The following is a 21862-nucleotide window of genomic DNA, read 5'->3' on the forward strand; positions in this document are numbered from 1 at the left end:
TGGACAAAAAATATCAAGAAGAGAGAAATATGGAACTTTGAATTAAATTCATATGTTGAGAACATAGGGAGCCAAAATATAAAGAAAAATGAGCAGACAATATAACGAATAGAAAAAAATAGCCAAACAAATAAACGAATACAAAAATGAAAGACCTCCCATTCAGACCCTTTGTTATTTAACCATTTAAACATAGTAGAGGAATAAAAAACATTTTAAACTCCGAAATTGAAAGTTTCTGTAGTCTGAGATATTATCTGGATTTATTGGATATACACTTTGTCAAAAATCATGAAAATAGAAACACATTAAAAGAACGAAATGGACAGATTTTGTGTCAAAGATGGTACTAAATTTAACGTGCTTTGCATACTGGTTTTATTTACAGTACTGATGGTATTGTTATATATGGACTCTCAAAAAGGTATATTTAGGTATAGATATGCATATTATAGGGAAGGTTTTTTTGCACACATGATATCTAATTATAACATAGCTCATATGTAGTATAATGAAATCAGAAATCTATATTTTAATTAGATTGTATTTTGCATTAGTTATTTTTTTTTATATTTGTTATCACAAATTCATATGAACAGTTTTCTTGAAATTGTAATGGTAAGTAAATTATTGATCAAATGTACGGAAAGCCGCAGTGAACCCCCCGATTATTTACATTTTTCCCATTAGAAATGCATTAAAAATAATTATTCGGCGCACTTCAAATTCCCGCCCGAATATTTTTATCATTCCAACCCGCAAATTATTATTAGAGTCATATTTCCCAATTCTTTTGGCGGCGGCCGCAGATTTTTTTTTTTTCATTCACAAAGCCGACAGATTATTATTACACAAAACCCGCCTTTTTACACTAGACCGAAAGATTATTCACAAAATCCGCTTTTTTACACAAGGCCGACAGATTATTACAACACGAAACCCGTATTTCTAGCCAATCAAAAAAATATCGGGTGGGAATCCTCTAAACCAAAAATTATCAGGCGGTATCCTCTAAACCAAAAGCTTGATGCGTGCCGACAATTTAGAAGATTTTATCAATTCTCAACAAAATATCTTCGGTCGAGAAGCCTCTCATGTATTTGACAATAAATTAATGAATTAAGTTGCATCTTATATAAAAAGGCACAAGCAATCCCAATCGCAAGTCTTGTGTATAAAAAAAAAATTATATTTCTTATCTGTTATTTTCAACTTCGTCGGTGTCGAACTTGACTGAACAAAATCTGGCGTGATTTTGAAAAATCATAGCAAATTCGTTTTTTGTACCATTTTCATAAAACCAACACTATTTGATAGAAAAAAGATGAAGCTATTAAATTATATGTCAATGTCACATCTATTTTAAGTAGTTATTTAACTCATACCAAAATAAAAAGTGTCGTTGTATTTGTTGACGCACCACTTCAAATTTTCATTATATTTCGAAATAAAATCATATATACGTAGTACCAATTACATTTAAGCATTCGTAATTTAGACCAAACTGTAGGAAACTATTCCTTCTTTAAAGAAGGGGGCAAGGGGTTTAACTGTTATGCTGTCAGTATGGTGCAATTTAATTCTTTGTTATCAGTTATTCTGAAAATGTATTTGCTGTTAGCTGTTATTTTCTTTTTCTTTGTTAGCTGTTATTGGGCTTTTATAGTTTTTTTGATATCGGTTATTGTGATAATGTATTTGCTGTTAACTGTTATTGAAAATTGGAATGTTAGCATTTTTTTGACAGCCAATATTCGGTAGAAATTGAAGATCATTGGATATTGGGGTACATTACCACTAATATGTTGATCCCGTATTCGGAGAAGGATTCCATTAGCACATACCCATCACAGAAGCTGAGCACAGACGTGAGGTCCAGGACAATTCCAGTATATCTTATGATTATCCTTTGTAATACATTCCATTGTTTTTGGAAGATGTATTTAGAATTATCTTTTTTTTTGTATGATGATAATGTTCCTTGTTTCCCGTACGAACATATTAAATTAGAACAATTCTTAATATGACAAAAAAGAAAACATATGACCAGGAATATCTGACAAGGATCTCAATTTAGGACTAGGTCCTTACAACCAGTTTACCTATTATACTATATGGTACATAGACTCAGCTCTGATTCTTATCAAAGCAGAACCAAATACATTGTACATTGAAAGTTCCGACATGTACTGGGTTCCGAAGCTGCACATAGCTCATGATCATTACAAAGATTTATTTCGTCTTCAAGCCATGGTTCCCCTACTTAAATATATAGTCTACTTACTAGTGCACTTGGTACAATCAAAAACCTGATTAAAAATGTTCAAATAAGGTCTTTCAAAATAGTGGAATAAATTACTTTTGGAGTGTCAAAATTGGTTGGAGGTACTTGATTAATTGCATGCTTATAATTGGTGCTGTTGATGTTTCTACCCTATATACCAATTTGCCTCATAGTCTTATTAAGAAAAATTCACACTCCTCAATAAGCACTGAAAAAAGTATTTCTATAACAAACAAACATCTACGTCATGAGGGCATGATACGCTGGTCACCTTTTTGAAATATCCAATATCGTCTCAATGTCATATCAGATATTTATAAAAATGGAAAGGGAGTTTCAGTCAATATATATAAACAATACACCAAAGTTTCATAAAAAATGGTGTAAAGATTTTTGAGTTATTGTCCGAAAACTGTAAAATACCACATTTTTTAATGAATAAAACCCCTAAACTCAATAACATAAAATCTAAAATTAATAAATATCGAAAGGGCGCTTACAACAATAGATATAAACAATTCAGCAAGCAGTTTCATGAGAACTAAACTGCTGGAAAGGTTATGTGTTAATGTCCGAAAACTGGAGGATCACCCTTTACTTTATAAAAACCCCTTAACTCGGAAACATAAATTCTAAAACTCATAAAAATGGAAATAGATATAAACAATTAACCAAAAGTCCTAGCAAATTTGTGAAAGGATTTTTAAGGCTTTTAATATAAGAAAACTGGAAAAAAAAAAACATTTTTATTGAATAAAACCCCATTACCCAGAAACCTTAAATCTAAAAATTATAAAGAACGAAAAGAAGCTCACGTCAATAGATATAAACAATTTCCCAAAGTTTTATGCAAATTGGTTTAAAAGAGTTTGAGGTAAGGTCCGACTTGTTGACGACGGACGGACAACAGTATAACAAAATACGTCCCGTTAAACGAGCGTATAAAAATAATATCATAGTATATTTAGTGGTAAACACATTCTAGATACATAATTCTAAAAAACATGTTCATAGAAAATTCTTCTCCAGGGGAAAAAGCCTTTATTCTCCACTAATTTAAGGCAAACAATATCACTGAATCTACGTAAGACAAACATACGTTCCTTGAACGCTTAGGTACGCTTTTTCAGCCTTTTTGTATACGAGTGTTAAAGCTCGTTGTGTAAACGTTACAGATATGTTTGACAGGTCACATTCAAAATTACTAGCGTACATGATTTTTTTAACTTAACACGCCCGGTGTACGTCGGAGCTGTACGCTGATGTGTGACGCCTGTATAAAAATTAAAAATGTGCATTCAGCTCAAGCGTGTGTCAAGCGTATACCTGTACGCTCCACGCACATACTATACTCGCTACATGAGCGTTTAAAACGGTACAGATAAGTTTGTGACGCCGGCATTACATTAAGTAAACAATCAATGTCAGTTTCTAATTCTTAAACAACAAAAGTAATATAAAACAATACATCTTTTTTAAACAATTATCTGATATTTAATGCCAAATAAGCATTTGGGTTTACGATTGCATTTCTTTTTTTATGAAAGCAACTTGTTTTAACTCTGGTGGATATCTGTCTCATTTGGAATTTGTACCTCATCAGCTAATTTTTCGCTTGACATAACGGTGCTGACCTATAAGTTTCATTAGACATACACTCCATCTTGAAATAATTACTGATCACGGATTGGTTACTATAGGGAAAATGGTACTACTTATTCTGCCATAGGTGATAATTTTAATATATTCTGAATTTACCACTTTTTAAGATAAAAGCCTTGATAAAACAGTTATATGTGGTGTTAGTACTTTATTATTCTGTTTTAAAAATTAAAGCCAAATAGTATCATAGCCAACTTCCAACGGAGCTGGTTTATGTTTTAATATTCATGCCCACCGTCATTTTGCACCAAATTTATCAAATTTGGAAGTCTTTTCGAATAATTCTCTAGAAAATATTTCAATAGGTTTCAAAGTTTATATTGTATACACACTGCAGTTATTCATAGATAAATAAAAATATATATTGTATCCTTACATCCAATCACAGCGCTACTAATTTGACTTCCTTCACCTGCCTTACAAAAGGCCAACCTAATGCAAAGAAAATGTAATAGTACCGTTTCCCCTACTTGTGATGCCATTGGTTTAAACAAGTATTAGCCTTTCAAAAAGGGCTAGTCGTCTCTTAGCTGTTGAAAATGGAAAGTGTTCTCGTTTTGTAGATTAATTCATTTAGAAATCAACAAATTTTACCACACACGGGAGGTCACACGTTATGAAGTAGTATTTAAATTATATCGATTAACGTTGTTGTTAACAAAACTCCAGAATATTCGGCTATTTATAGATAAATGTAACCTGTGTACCAATATCATGAATATGAATGATAAATGACCAGGCAAAATCTAATTGCTAAAATAGAGAGGACAAATCCGATACTGTACGGGATTGAAGGACATTTACTAGGTTTGGATTGTCGTAACCAATCGGCAATAAACTTTGATTATTCACGTCTCGTAATATCTTCCAATCAGGAAGTAAGAAGCGTTCACGCACTGGCCCAAGACCACAATTAACGAATTGGTTCCCTTTAATTAAGGTGTATTCTTTCTTTATTTTTTTTCTTTGCCTTTCTCATTGATTATTTAGTTTTTATTGGTTGGAAATGAAAGAAGAGAGATGAAATAAACTTTTGGATGTTGTAGTTAACTGATTTTGATATGGAAAGAGTGATTAGGCTAAGTGCAAAAAGGTGATATTTACAGTTTTCGGAACATCTCTTGACTTGTCAATAGGGGAAGGGATGTGTATTGGCTAAATTTGTAAAAGTGATTGCTTCAATCTTGCTGAATTTTGGATATTATTTTGGACAGGTACTATACATTACACTCACAAAAGATTGGACAAAAGTACATGGTGCAATTTTTTTAATGTGACAAAAAGTTATAAAAAACTAAAAGAAAAATTAATTGTGGTCTGTGGCCCACTGACTGTCCATCGATCAATTCTTAATATCGTATCAGGATAAGTCATTAAAAGCCGGAAAATTAACTATGTGTATATCAGTTCTGATCAACTGTCATTCATTCATGTTCGTTTTATTTTCATATGCATATATTGCACACTGAAATTCAATATTCAAACATCAATTTTCAGTACACGTTTATTTTCTTTGTCAATCTGCAATATGCACGAAATTTTTTTTGCCAAGCAATGCTCTTGTGCAACGTTTTCAAAAAAGCATTATCTGTATTTTATAACTTCTCCTAATCTAAGCACATCTCAAAAGAGGTACACACTCACGCAAAATCTTAAAATAATCCATTTTAAATACCAATCAACTATCTAAAAATACCACATACACACATATTACATTAAATTATGATAGAGCGAAGCAGTCCACAGCTTTCAAGAAAGCTAAAACTTGTATATTATTAGTTTTCTTTATTACACATAAAGTAGTTTATGTGAAACCCCAGAACCAACTAAAACAATTTTATATAATATTCCTTTTTCCTTATCCGGCAGGCCTGAGGGTAAAACAGCGTATTAACGTAAGGAGTATCTCAAGGCAACTGAATGGTTTAAAAGAATTGCCAGAGACAACAAATCATCCGACCACAGTCACCAAATCCCATATAAAACCGAAAGACATTCCCCTAATCTACACCGTAACGCCAACGTACTATAGACTTACACAAATGGCAGATTTAACACGACTTGCAAACACTCTACGAAATGTTAAACGCCTACATTGGATCGTTGTGGAGGATTGGAAATTTACCAACCACAATGTTCACGATCTTTTACAGACTTCTAATATATACTTTACGTATATAGCACAAGCTACCAGAAAGTCATCGAATGCTTCAAAGGGGAATGACCAGAAAAATGCAGCACTCGAATGGATAAATAAGAATCATCGTTTTGAAGAACCCGCTGTTGTCTATTTTGCAGATGATGACAATACTTACGATCTACGTTTGTTTGAAGAGGTTTGTAATTATGTAAATGATCTGCAAAAGCCAGAAGCGGGATTTTTCAACTGGACCCCATTTGAACAATAATGTATACTATTTAAGCGAAAAAAACACACAAAACTCCAAAACATGTAAATGAACGAAAATTGTAAAAACGCATGTACTTACGTTTGCCTCTGATTTGAGTCAGGGTAAAAACGGCGGCACGGTTAGCATATTATGAATGCTCGTCACTTTATGAATTTGCTGCCACGTCCCAGTTGCAAAAACGTCAGGTGCTAATTATATATTTCCGTTAAAAGTACTTATCTTGCAAGTAGACTTAATTTAGAAGTAATTTAGACTACATGTTGTTCGAAAAAACACAAATTATTCAAAACTTTATAAATTGAATCAGTTTTGCATAAAACAAATGATATCAGGAATATACACTGTAGTTAAGTTTTGTTTTTATCTAATTCAGCTAATCATCTTTCGATTGCATGTGTCAAAACACGATGTTCTTGAGTTTAGTGGCCATTAAAATTGTAACAGGAGCAAATCAATAGTTGATAGATTAATTGTTGCTCTACATCCAGAGACAAATATTTCATGAATCTTTATGAAAGAAAACGATATTTTATTCTTATACAGATGAGGTACACTAAAAAACTTTCCATGTGGCCTGTTGGATTCTCTGGGGCAATGAGGTTAGAGAAACCTATCGTCAAAGATGGAAAGGTAATACTAAAATAATCAAAATCATAGTTTCTGTAAATGGAGACAGTACATGTTATCGAAAAACTCGAGTTGACATTTTACCTTTATTACATTCATTGATTCACATGTAAAATTGAGGGGCAGGGGGTAAATACTTAGTTCTTGTTCGAGAATATGAAAAGCGTCTGACTCAAAATGTCTTGTTGATGAAGACTTCTGTTGGTTTTGTTAAGAGTTTGAAATAAAAAATAAATAAAAAATCTTACAAAGGAAAGGGGTACCGCTTGACGTACTCTGTTATCTGATCAACAAAGATCATAGTGATCATAAAAGGTAAAATAAATCCAGACAAAATATAGAGTTATTATCATTGACCACTATGGATAGTTATCAAGCACTACTTTCTAATAGTAAATAGTAAATACATGTTAGTTTAATTCTGTTAAAATGTCACAGGAAAACATGAAAATAATAGAAACTTATAAAAATTACGGACCTTTAATAGATAACATGGGAGGGCTAAAACAAAATGTCCTCTCTCCAAGTACGTATGGAATAAACGAATACTTTTTGCGTTATTATGACCAATAGAGCATTTGCATTATTCACGTATCAGGATACGTGCATGGATCGACGTATACGTATCGGGCAGATTTGTACAAAATAATATTTTAGTCCCGACCTCGATTAAAACTCATCAGATGTAAAATATGAACCAAATATTGATGACATATAGTTAAAAAACTAAAGAGTCATTGCTTTTATAAGACCAATAACATACACGCATCGTATTTATGAACTGTGTGTAATAAGTGTATCTTTTTCATATACAAATATTTTATATACATGTATGAAAGGATCAAGTCGAACACACCTTGTCTACGAAAATTAACGTTAACATTATGTACTAATACAAGTGTGTTTATTGCCCGAGGCGGGTCAAGAGGGAGAATAAGGGACCATTATCTAGAATTTAATTAAAAATTATCATTGAATTTTGGCAGAATATGGTCCCGGTCCCATTATCAAACTGCTGATAAACCCGTTAAATTAAGCGAGACTATCCCCATCTCCATCTCACTTCTAAAAAAAATCTGGATCCACCACTGATTGCTACACAAGTTATGTTTGTTGATTTACTACCACAGGGGCTGATCCAACCATTTTTAAAAAGGGGAGATTCCCAACTCAGGACAAAAAGGGGGTCCCCATTAAAATGCATTGTTTGGCCAAAAAAAGGGGGCTCCAACTTACAAAACCCCCTTGATCTGCCAATTTACCACAGTTTATATCTAAATTTGTTCCTGTATGTATTTCCCCTGAATCCCAGCTTTTTAAAGTTCTTACGACACAAAGGTATTGATTTGGGTATGTGGGGCTGCATTTTGTATGCTTTGTCTTTAAAAAAAGTCTATTGTATAACCTCATTTGTGTATTCTACACACTTTTTTCGGAATTAAGTATACTTTTATCAAATTCTTCATATTTTGCAGCTATTCGGTAAAAAAAGGAAAAATATTTAATAATATTATTTAATTGAGGTCTGGAACAGGAATATCAGTAACTGCTACATGTAGTAAGTAGTCCTTTGTGAATATATGTATCATTATCATTTTGTTTAGTTTCTTTTGTTGCCTGTTCTGACATAGGATTCGGAATTCTTTAACACTGACTTTTATTGTGCTTATTTTTGTGTTTCTTTATACTACATAGGCTAAAGCTATAGGGGGACGTGGATGACAATTTCGCCGTGTCCAAATAATGATATCGTCCGTTTTATTGCTGTAACTGCATGGCACATGTTGCTTAGATAGTTCAAGTTTCCTGTGTTCTACATCCCTTTCAATCACAAAATTAAATTTTCAAGAAGTATTTATTTTCATCTATTTTATGTAATTTCTATCGTAACAGTGTAAACAAATTAAACTACTTTTGTAGATGTCAAGAAGGGAGCATTGAGGGCGTGTGCCATCTGCTTAGAACGCATTGATTATCATTTTTGGGGGTTTTTCATTTGGTTTTATTAATTTCCTAATTTGTTTAATCCTATATTTTCCGTACACGCGCACCTTTAGATAGCAAATCATACATCCGCCCCTTGTATGCTGTTTCGAGGATCAGGGTTTTTAGAAAAATGCAACTAATCATCCCTTTAGAATTATATGACTTATAACAAATGATTAATTTGTGGAATCGTTTTTAGTTCCTCGATAATGAGAGGCGCCAGAGACAATAGATGTTTTTTATTGTGTTTAAGAAAATAAAAATGAAATACAATGTCATGTTGCCGATAGAACGGGTTAAGGTTGCACAATTGCTTCGGACTGATAGTATCAATCAAATCCAGCACACCTTTTCTTCACTGGAAACTGTATTTAGCATCAATTATGGTATATACTAATAAAATTGAGAAAGGAAATGATGAATATGTCAAAGCGACAACCACCCGACCATAGAGCAGACAACAGCCGAAATTATCAAGTATAATACATCTAAATATCGTAAATGAAGAACAGTAAACACATAAAATACATACTCATAGCTTTATTCGACATAATGAGAGGCGCCAGAGACAATAGATGTTTTTTATTGTGTTTAAGAAAATAAAAATGAAATACAATGTCATGTTGCCGATAGAACGGGTTAAGGTTGCACAATTGCTTCGGACTGATAGTATCAATCAAATCCAGCACACCTTTTCTTCACTGGAAACTGTATTTAGCATCAATTATGGTATATACTAATAAAATTGAGAAAGGAAATGATGAATATGTCAAAGCGACAACCACCCGACCATAGAGCAGACAACAGCCGAAATTATCAAGTATAATACATCTAAATATCGTAAATGAAGAACAGTAAACACATAAAATACATACTCATAGCTTTATTCGACATGTTTTCAAGTTGTCTACATCTGTAAGGTGCACTCGTGCTAACGGTGTGTGATACGTACGCGGATACGTGTAAAATGGGAACACGAGGATAGTTTCTAACTTTAGTCAAACATTATCATAACTCAAGGATCTTTCTTCAGGAAACAAATAACTGTCAGGAAACAAATAACTGGAGTACGTATATATCTCAATTGAAATAATGTTTTTGATATAAAGTCGGATATTATAACTTCTTTGATATAAATTGATCAACTCAAACAATTAGACACAATAAACATTCAGAGCCTCATAAATCTGAATTAAGAATAAGGGGTGTACTCGATTCATAAAACGTATCCAAAACGTTTAATTTAAATGACCCAATTTATTTTTACAAAATCACCTTTGAGAGTTTAAATATATTTTTATCAGAGAGATTAAGAAAATAAAAGCTATTTTTGGTTTTTTATAGACTTCTTTATAATGCATATCTATATTTTCCTGATTTTTTTTAGGATCAAAGTAGAATTGTATTTGTTATATTTTGGTTCCTTCTTCAATTTTCTTATAGAATTGATGCCAGTATGGACTTCGTTTTGCAAGTCCTTGAAATGCTCCTAAACTTTTCATCGCCTTTTGATGTATATTTGAATGAATTGTTATCGATGATTACCGCCCCACCAGAACGTTCTATGACAATATCTAGAAACTTATTAGTTTGCGATGAACCCCCATCTCCAAACCGCCAGGGGAGAAATGTGTTTGGATCATTAATTATGCAACGTCGCGAATTTTATAATTCGAAAGGGGAAACCCAAGAAACATTTGTTTGAGGCAACTGCATATATCCATCGCGACATCCCCTGATAACACCTTTTAGAGTTGTTGGAGCTCTATATATACAGACATCATAGTGATACTAAACTTAGGGTTGTTTGTTTGTGGGCAGTTCTTGTTGCCCGAGGAACCTATTTGTTTATTTAAGTTTATATTGGGTTTATTAGTATTATCGGTATGTGAGATTTTATATACGATTAACTATTCGTATTGTATGTTTTGCACTAAAAATATCTTTTTTCGGGACCAACCTGGCTTAATTTATCCTTGCGTCATATACGTGTTATACGATACGCCGATACGGATACGCCAGCAAATACTTGATTAATGCAAATGCTCTATTAGTAATAAACGAAGACACCATGCATGTGATATAAGAATTTGATGTGGCATCCTTCCGCTAAGATTAAAAATAGGACGTTTTGTTGGTGAGCCGCAGAATATCAACGGATATGTAAAATGTGCGACTCCGGACATGTTGAAAATGAACTATTTTTTTACATAAATAAGGTCGTTAGTTTTCTCGTTTGAATTGTTTTACATTGTCTTATCGGGGCCTTTTATAGCTGACTATGCGGTATGGGCTTTGCTCATTGTTGAAGGCCGTTTGCGGCGTACGGTGACCTATAGTTGATAATGTTTGTGTCATTTTGGTCTTTTGTGGATAGTTGTCTCATTGGCAGTCATACCACATCTTCTTTTTTATACACCTTCTGATTGAATGCCAGTTTTACAATGGACTACGTAATTAATTATTCTCTGGACTTAACGAAACCGTATTAAATTTAAATAACAGTGAAAAGTTAAATTTATTATTGTCAGAATATCCTCGAAAAACAGCTCGATACTTAGAACATTCATTTACAAAACGCAGACAACACTTCTATTTAAATAATTAACATGTACATGTATTTATCCTGCAATTGGGTGTCCTACTATACAGATACAGCCCTACAGATATCGCTATGCTGTATCTGTATACTATACAGATATCGCTTCTAAGCTCCGCCCACTGCCGGACTGAGTATTGTTTGAACCTGTGTGACCTCATAATGTGTATTCCACTTGCATTCCAATGACGATGACAATTGTCGATTTCAAAACTTGAATGTGTATGATTGTGTTACAAAATCAGCCATGTCAATTTCAGCATGCATGTTTAGTGAAAGTCAAGTCTGAAGCGTAGGACAACTCGTACACTTCTGTTTCAAATTGGACAATGTTTTGTTTTTAATTTTTACTGTTGAAATTAGTTGTTATGTTAAAATAGATATTTATTCACCTTGAGCGATGTATTATTATTGACCATTCGAGATTCTTTTTTTGCGAATCCATCTTCAGCGTAATGTGTGATTTTGATATTACTACGCGGGCCTCAAGGGATTACAAATCGAAAATAAATGCTAAATATGTAAGTTTTTGTGTTTTTTAAAACACAAACAATTTACAGAATTAATTGCAGGATAAAGACAATAACTGTTTAGTGTCTTTAAATATCAGCTGTATTTGTACTCGGCTCGAAACAGGTGTAGTAGCTCGCTAAAAGCTCGCATACAGCTTGTGTCCTAGCCTCGTACAAATACAGCTGATATTTAAAGACACTAAACAGTTATTGTCTATATAAAATTCCGGATGACAATCTGAATTATAACTATAGTATCTATTGAAGTGACTTATAGGTCCATTAGGCCGGGTGTAATTTGATTGAAATATTTCAATATTGTACATAATTTGTTATACACAATATCACTATAATAAACATATTTGTATTTATTGTATTGTATTTCATAAGTGCTGGCCAGCACATGTGTATTAGTTGAGTTCATAGACGTTTATCATGGTTTAAAATGAGATCATGGGTTGTATGTGCAAGCTTTTTAGACTTTATATAGCGCTGCATTTAATTAATTGTGCTGTTTTAATATTAAAATATATCATTTATCATTGTCTTATATTATAAATACATTTAGTTTTAGTTAAGAAATGGATATTTTTGTCACGGAAATGGGCATTGGTTGATTTCTTTTCGTTGAGATAGTTTAGGTTGCAATACACAGTTAGGAAAAAACTTAAAATTGACACTCATAATTTTTAAACACCCTCTTTCCCCTCCTGTCTAACAAAGACGCTAGGCTTTATATGTGTGTTATGCATGTATTTAAGAATTGAATGCTTCTTTTTGTAAATTTATTGGGTGTTCAAAGCGTTGACCGAAGTACATTTTGTATGAAGCGCGGAAGCGCTTCGTTCTAAAAATGTACGCACGGTCAACGCTTTTACCACCCTATAAAGTTTCAAAAAGAAGTATTCAATACTTATAATTACATTTGTTTAGCTAAAATCATGAAAACACGATTTTTATCCAGTTTTATTTAATTCACCTGTGCACTTTTTTGTGGCACCTCGTGTCATCATGCATGATAAATGTTATTGTCTGATGCAATTGTTTACGGAATAACATGTTAGCCAATCAGAATAACGTATTATAATGAAACTTACATCTAATGTAATTATATACTTATGGAAAGAGAATCTTCCATAGATTTGATTTCTGATGGTCATAAGGGTGATAAATAATCCCTCTTGGGTGTAACCATGGCAACAATCTGCATTTCTTAGGTAAAAAATATAGCAAAAAAGGGGGGTGAACATGTCACAAAAGTCTCGAAAATTTGGTCTAAAGGAAAATTTCAATCAATTACACTGATACCTTTCCTGAATCCATAGGTTTATATCTATCAAGTGGTCCAAAAAATTCATATGCATTTCTGCTCGTTTTTCCATAAAATTGAATTGAAAAGATCGAGCGCAAAATCTTTGTTGATAAACACTACAATAATTTATGGACCTATGAACATAGGATAGGAAAATACGAACTGCCAATCATATAAATGGCCTATAAAACATGTTAAAAACAATCTAAATGTTCATATAAACCCACTAAGAAGGCTAATTATTCTTCAATTATCTAAAAATCAATTTTATTGTACAAAAACTTTCATATTTAAAAAATTCAGGGGCCATAATGCGAAACTAAACTTCTAACTTTGTATTGCTACTTTAACTTTGATTAAACCATGAAGATAAAACGTCCGACCCCCCCCCCCCCCCCCCCCCCCCCCGGCTAATGTCCTGTCAATTCGTTGAATGATCATAAATTATCAAAGTCCAGAAATAATTTTCACATTTAAAATAGACGCTCATATAAGTTAATGTAGTTGTAAACCAACTTATTTCCGCGAATATTTTATTTCGCGTTTACTAGGCCTAACTAACTCATTTTGCGCAAATTTAATATCGCAATTTTCAAAATGTGTTTGGTGTAGTTTAATAAGGATGAATCCAACACGTTTTACATATATTCGCGTCGATTTATTTCAGTTTAAACATATTTTATTGTCTAAATGATATACAATAGGATTGGATACAAAAAAAACTCTCCATATAAGTACAATATACAAAATTTAAAGATGACAGCAATTATATATTTAAGTATAGTATGAAAAAGATATACAATAGATATATTATGTTTAAACAGTAACAGTTGGATACGAGTACACTTTAAGATACAGCAATATTAATCAAAGAATCTTTTTGTATGGCGTATATATAACAATTTTATGTTCGAGTTACGAGGAAATTATTTGGTTTGGAGTAATATATTAGCCTATATAAAGTATTGGAGCCATAAAAACAAATGTGTTTATATTAGTTGCACTGGAAAGCAGAATTTCCTTTTAATAAGGAAACGCATGCTTACTTTACGTTTCTTTTTGTATTTATAGGTGACTAACTTTAGCGCGTGGAGGTCAAACCATCGAGTGTTTGCTGTAGACATGGCTGGCTTTGCTATTAATACCAATGTTTTATTGGATTATTATCCAATGAGATTTGAAACTACAGTACCAGCTGGTACGTGTTGTATGGCAGAAACTCATTTTCTAGAACAATGTTGTACAAGGGAAGATATTGAACCAAAGGCAGACAACTGTACAAAGGTTGGTATATATAGGAATAATTTAATTTTGAATGTAACACGTCTGCTGATTGGCTGACGTTATTTTGTTATGAGCCCATAGACATAATTCAGACGTCATCAATGTTTTTTCATGGTTTTCTACGGTTTAAACTGAAATTTAGAATTAAATTATAAGAAATGACTGTAATATTTTTTCTGTCTATTCGAAATAACATAAAAAAATGTGGTGCACACTGTTAAATAACCTGCTTCGCGCGTTATTCAATGTGCACCAAATTTTTTATGTTATTTCTTCATAGACAGAAAAAATATTACAGTCATTCCTTCAATAGAGAGAGAAAAATGGCGGGATTTTCTTTTCTAAACAGTTTGTCTCATATTTGTTTATATCGGTAAACGTGAATAAATAATAAAATGCCAATGTATAATTATATTTTTTATAAGGGATTTGACAGGAGGGCAAATAATGTCCAAATATATTAATATTTTCTAACCACGTGCAGATACAAGAAATATTAAAAAGTTTAACAATACCCTGCCACGTCCACGTTTTTTTGCTAGATTTGTCTCTCAAATTCAGAAACCTATAATGCAGTATCATATTTTTTCGTTCATTATTTCGTACTTGATGAATTTTTCGTTTCAATTGTTTTACATTCAGTCAAGTTTTATCTGCCCTGATATTTTCAGATGAATTTTATGACCTATTGTTGTGTTGCTGCCCCTAAATTGGTAATTGTAAGGAAGTTTTGTAGTTTTTGATTATTATCTAGAATATTTTACGATAAAAGATAAATTGTAAAAAGAAAATATGTTAGGGAGTTATTGCCCATTCAAGACAATTTTCACAATTTGTTCATATAGTTTGACTACTTTGAAACTGCCGAATCAATTCAGCCAAAGTTTGGCTTTATTTTAGGGTAGCTAGTATAAATTTTGTATTTTATTTCCTTGTTCGTCAAGAAGCTTAAGCCACTATATGACAAAATGGGACATAGGGGTAAACTGCATGTTTTTAGAAAACATGACAGATACAAAGAATATTTAAAAAGCATTTTTAAGCCACTCATTTATATATATGTTAAAAATTAAAAATAATCATTGATGAAAAATATTACAGGTGATTGATTCATGCTCTTCATGGCCTCTTGTTTAGTTTTTCAGCACTATATACCCCCACACCAAAACCTCTTGAAGTTAAATGGTCGTTCCCTTATAACAGATCAACTTGACCCAGACATTGCAGTGGCTGATCTAGAAATTTTCATAAGTGGGGGCCCACTGGCTGCCTAAGAGGGGACCCGCTCCCGTCACTTTTCAGTGATTTCCTTTGCAACCAATTATTTTTTTTCTCAAAGGGGGACCCGGGCCCCCTGCCCCTCCCCCTCTAAATCCGCCTCTGCATTGTTAACAGAGATATAAGTATTCAAAAGACGAACAGTTTAGTCTTAAATGAAACTGTTCTAATGTCTTACTTATAATAGCGAAGATACATATAATTTCATTACTTTTTTTCTATTCTAGGTCTATGTATGGCATACGAAAACAGTGAAGCCAGGTCTGAAAGTCGGCCAATCAAAATATGAAGATATATATGTTTAATTAGAGTCTATGAAACCACAAGACTGAAGTATCTGACGGTTTATAGCGCACAAACCAAAGTTTTGTCAGAGCCAAAGAGCTCAGACAAGAAAAAGACCAACAAGTCATAATCGTTCTGCTCCGAATTTGCTCAAAGAAAGGAAATTTGTGATATCATTAAACAATAGTAATTATTCGGTTTGTCTTCATCTTGCATATGTAAAAATGCCGTTTTATTAGCTTGTAGTTTTAAGAACTAACTGGATTTTATTTTGATAATATCCAGTCAATAGTGAAAAGTAGGTAAATATGTCTGTATAAATGCGATAGGAAGATGGCAAAACATTGAAAGAGAAAACATACCATTACATATTTAATTGTTCAGCTTTTGATAACTGTAGAAAACAATGTATTGCATTTCTACGGAGCCCATTCAGTGCCAAAGATGAAATTAAAAATGTTTGTGCGCGCGACTTTTAAACTTGTGTGCACACCTTTAAATCTTGGACGCACAACTTTTAATCTTGTGCGCACAACTTTTGGAAACTTGTGCGCATAACTTTTGAAAACTTGTGCGCACAACTTTTGAAAACTTGTGCGCACAACTTTTTTTAACTTGTGCGCATAACTTTTTTGAACTTGTGCGCACAACTTTTTTAATCTTGTGCGCACAACTTTTAAACTTGTGCACACAACTTTTAATACTGTGCGCACAACTTTCAAACTTGTGCGCACAACTTTTAATCTTGTGTGCACAACTTTTAAACTTGTGTGCACAACTTTTTTTAAACATATCTGTCAGTCATATATGTCTATTAACTTGCTTGCATTTACCAGTTAATCAAAAAAGAATGGATCTGATTTTTACGTATATTATTTTGGGAATAAATTATAAGGATATACATACACTGCATTTTCTGTCATTGTAGCTTATTCGAATATTTAAGCTTTCAGGGACATAATTTGGGTTCTCCCTAGACACCATTTGCGAATATGGTCCGATGATAGTCCGTCGGAAGGGTACGATAAATGGCTGACCCGTGTTAAGATAGAGAAATATCTATTGCACGTAAAAGACACCCATGTAGATTTTCAAAAAGAGCAGGCTGATGCCGCTGCAAAGTAGCAAACGCACCCGCAAAGTGGAAAGGGATTTATATAAGTTGTAATAACTTGTTTCCCAGTCCACTATTAATAAATATGTTCAAACTAAGCGCATTTCACATTTTAATATTTTCCTCTCAAACAATTGTGGACACAGATGAGTGTGGATAGTATGTTTGGATGTTTGACAGTGTCTTATGACATAAGGAGTTCTATGTTTTTCCTATATGGTGTTATTAACTGTGTTGCACGATGACAACCAATCTGAGCATTAGGAGTGTTATTTATTAAATTCTTTTTTTTTTTGTTCAAGACAGGCATGGAGGAGACAGTTATTACATTAGTTACGATAGAATATGTTCTACATCTTTGGTTTTGGATACATTTTGTAGCTAGGAGAGCAACACATAAAAGGTTCTTTTGTTCTACATGGGAGATGATATCTAGTTTTAAGAACATGATATAAGGAGCCTGTAATTCAGTGGTTGTCGTTTTTTTATGTGTTACATATTAGTTTTTTGTTTATTTTTTTAATAAAATAAGGCTATTAGTTTTCTCGTTTGATTTTTTTTTACACTTTTTATTTCGAGCCTTTTATAGCTGATTATGCCTGAGTATTGGCTTTGCTCATTGTTTATGGCCGTACGGTGACCTGTAGTTGTTAATTTTTGTGTCGAGTTGGTCTTTTGTGGAGAATTGTCTCATTGGCAATCATACCACCTCTTTTTTTATATGTATTTGCTAACTATTGGTATGGTTCTATTTATATTACTTTGTGGTGGATCGTCAGTATCATTAATTAATTTGTATTGTTAAAATGTTGAATTGTTCCTCAGATTAGAATACATTTATTGGTTTTTAATAATGACAATGCCTCACATGATGCTTGGGGATAGATGAGCTAGGAAGTAAACTCCTGTGCTGGTTTATATCAATTCTTTGATTATATCTCCTCCAAATCTGGTCGTAACAAAGAAAATTTTGACCAATATGAAAATGATTTCACCAAAAGAACCTTTGTGAGCATGCTTCAAAGACTCATAACTGCTGCAAAAGTAATCTGATAGAATTTCAAGCATGTCAAGCCAATATTATCAACGTCTACTTAATAAGTCTTAATATGTCTAAATATCCAAAAGACATAGTATTCAAAAGGTAATGCAAAATTATTCCATTTCATTTTTTGTTGTTGTTAGTACATGAATACAAATATAAGTGATACATGTACCAATACAATATTTGTTCTGGTACAATGTATGAAAGTGTAGTAATAAACTTTTACTGCATGTAACAATGTTAATTCAAACAAATTAAGAAATAAACAAATGAATGGATCAGATGCTCCACAGGGCGCAGCTTTATACGACTGCTGAGGTCGAAACCTGAATGGTTGGGGCAAGTATAGACACAACATCCAAGCTGGATACAGCCCTGAATTTGGATTGTGATTAAATAGTTGACACAGCTTAGGTTTCTGACACAGAATGAATGTGGCCTAATGAACTTAAAATATTTGTTTTGCTTTGGAGCAATTCACTATGCTGTTGAATATTAATCCGTTCCAAAAAAAAAATGAAGAAATTTTCTTTTAAATTTTAGAAATGAGAAAAATTGCCCCCCCCCTCCCCCAATTTTTTTTTCCACCTCCCCCTTTCCCTTATTAAAAAATGATCTCAATTCAAATTTCTAATGGAGTTTGCAACAATAACTACTCATTTAAATACATCACAAAATATTAAAATATAAAACGTCATAAAGTCTTGGTTAAAATAAATATTAATTAATAGTTTAAACTTCTAAAAAAGTAAATGGGGAATGTGTCCAAAGGGACATAGTTGATGCCCCAACCAGCATATAACTTTATAAAGGGACATAAATCAAGAACTGTAAAATGGAAGCTGCCAAAAACTGAATTTAAACTGAGTTTAGAGATAATTAGCATTATATACACATTTCATTAAATCTAGTTGAGACAAACTTGTTAACTGTTGTTTTTTCTGTTTGTCTTTTTTCATTTTTAGCCATGGCGTTGTCAGTTTGTTTTAGATTTATGAGTTTGACTGTCACTTTGGTATCTTTCGTCCCTCTTTTATATAGGCCTTTTATTTCTGACTATGCGGTATGGGCTTTGCTCATTGTTGAAGGCCGTACGGTGACCTATAGTTGTAAATGTTTGTGTCATTTTTTGTCTTTTGTGGATAGTTGTCTCATTAGCAATCATACCACATCTTCTTTTTTATATATTAAGTTAAGAGATCAGAAACTAAAAAAATCTTCAATTTTTCCATTTGTAAAAGGGTATAACCCTAGAATGATAATCAAAGTGCTTGTAATCACTGAATGGTTATTAATGACTGCTTTAATTTATCAGTTGGTAGTAAAGTGAATATTGCAATGTATATTGTATATAGTATTGATAAAAGTTGATTCAACTACTATTCTGAACAAAGAAAGATAACTCCAATGTTCACATAAGATTTCATAAAGCGTTGGTTTTAGGTAATTGAACAAACTATTCTTGACAAAGGAAGATAACTCCAATTTAGTGTCTTGAATCTATAAATATGCTTGTTTTTGGCCCTAGACTGTTTGCCCCATAACCCACAAAATATATCCCAAGCTTCCACTTATGGTATTAAACATTGTGGTACGATTTCAGAACAATTGAAATACTGATACACAACTTTTTGTACTGACACTAGATTAAGGCTTGTTTTGGGCACCTTTGAACCCCTTATTCCTAAACTTTAGGGGTCATTACCCCCAAAGTCAATCAAAAGCTTCCTTGTGTGGTTATAAACCGTTGTGTTATAATTTTATTGATTTCTATTTACTTATACTAAAGTTATTATTCGGATACCATCCGTCTTGGGACAGGATACCAATTTACGACTGCAAAAAAATTTGTGGTTGTATAGAAATGTTGAACATGTGCAATGAAATATAGTTTTAGAATTCGATTAGACTAGATAGGCCTTATAATTTTTTTTTACATAATTGAAGGACCATTTACACTCAGGACCGAGTCATCAGCAGGCATTACAGATGTATTAAAACAACCTAGCATCATATTGCTATTGGCGGGAATAGCATTGTCGGGTAAATTGGTTCAATTCAATTCAAAATAGAATGCTTTTATCTCCCTAATACTTCCATTGTACATGGAGGTGATACTACTTTGACAAATCCTTGTCCATGAGAGTTGTCTGTAAAATCTTTACTTCACAAAAAGTCAAAGAATGAATTGCATAACAATGAACTGAGCTCAAAGCAAAGTACTTTAATAATACACTTAGACAAAGAGCTAAATTCAGAAGTCCTGAAAAAGACATAAATTTTTTTAACGTATTTTAAGTACATGTATAGATATGCACAGGTTAAAACGTTCTTGTGGTATAGTATCTAGCAACTATCAATTTGCTTCATGCACATATTGATATAGGTTGAGTGCCCCTCTGTAGGAAATTAGAACACACCTCCAACTAATTTTAGTCAACTGACGAAGAAACATCCGTTATCTAAGACTTGTCAGTGTCTTTTTTTTTAAATGGTAGCTAGGTGGAACCCAGAACTAAAAAGTTTGAAACAGTATATCTGAAATATTTCAAATACAAGTACATTTAATAATATTAATATTAAAATTAACTACATTTTTCCTTTTTTGGTTTTCTGTTGGAGACTGTATATTGACCTCTATGTAGCCTTTTCAACTTATAAAGGGGGATACATTTTTGGGTCTATTTATTGTCCTTTATATATAGGTCATTTTGACACAGCAAAATAAAAAAAAATGTAAACTATGATCTGGAAATTGTGTTCTTTTTCGCAAAATAAACCCACTAAAACTGTAGGTTATATAGACATAAAGGGTTTTCACCAACAGTTGTATTGTAAATTAAATCAGTTGTATTTTATTTAAATGGTTGCCATATTTATGTATATATACATTTGTACATGTATTTTAACTTTTTTCTTCACTACCAATAAATGTAAAATATATTTTAATATTCTCCAAAGTATTTGAGATATAGACACTAATTGATATTATGTTCGACAGTTGGGTCTATCAAGGATAAAATATAGTTTAGGTGGTCGTTTTTTTTTCTCTTAAAACAAGGAGCAGTGAAGCTGTTTCACACTAGAATAAAAAAAAGTATTTCAATCTTTTCTTAAATTCATAGTATCATAGAACCGTAATTACTTTTTCTTTTGTTTTAGCAACAGTTGGATTGGATAATTTAAATCAATCAACAAATTATGAACCCTGAAAAAAAGCCTGAAACCTCAATTTTTACGGTTTTTGACAAAATTGAGTAATTATTCTACAAAATATATGAAAAAGACGACGTTAACCAAACAAAAATTTTGGACTGAATAAATATGTGTATGCTCTTTTTGGATACAACTTGGTTTGTGTAGAATAGTGACGTTCTTCAAAATTAAAAAAAAATATTATTAACAATTGTAATTTCATATCAAATACCCTAAATAGCAACAATTAAGTTTATTTTTTATACTT

General features: G+C 32.4%; 1 protein-coding gene across 1 annotated transcript; it reads left to right on the top strand.

Annotated features, from left to right (window-relative positions):
* The first annotated feature begins 218 nt into the window (after nucleotides 1-218).
* LOC134705301 (galactosylgalactosylxylosylprotein 3-beta-glucuronosyltransferase 2-like) lies at nucleotides 219-16448 on the top strand. Its single transcript, XM_063564047.1, has 5 exons — nucleotides 219-424; nucleotides 5816-6282; nucleotides 6901-6987; nucleotides 14465-14677; nucleotides 16183-16448. Exons 1-5 carry the CDS (start codon nucleotides 322-324, stop codon nucleotides 16258-16260), a joined length of 948 nt encoding a protein of 315 aa, XP_063420117.1. The 5' UTR covers nucleotides 219-321; the 3' UTR covers nucleotides 16261-16448.
* The last annotated feature ends 5414 nt before the right edge of the window (nucleotides 16449-21862 follow it).

Source organism: Mytilus trossulus, chromosome 2 (genome assembly GCF_036588685.1).
Source record: "Mytilus trossulus isolate FHL-02 chromosome 2, PNRI_Mtr1.1.1.hap1, whole genome shotgun sequence".
Taxonomy (NCBI): domain Eukaryota; kingdom Metazoa; phylum Mollusca; class Bivalvia; order Mytilida; family Mytilidae; genus Mytilus; species Mytilus trossulus.

Excerpts from the sequence above, each read along its gene's own strand:
- LOC134705301 (XM_063564047.1), top strand. The coding sequence starts at position 322 with ATGGACAGATTTTGTGTCAAAGATGGTACTAAATTTAACGTGCTTTGC. Across the intron at positions 425-5,815 it reads ATATATGGACTCTCAAAAAG|GCCTGAGGGTAAAACAGCGT; the intron begins GTATATTTAGGT and ends CTTATCCGGCAG. Across the intron at positions 6,283-6,900 it reads ATCTACGTTTGTTTGAAGAG|ATGAGGTACACTAAAAAACT; the intron begins GTTTGTAATTAT and ends ATTCTTATACAG.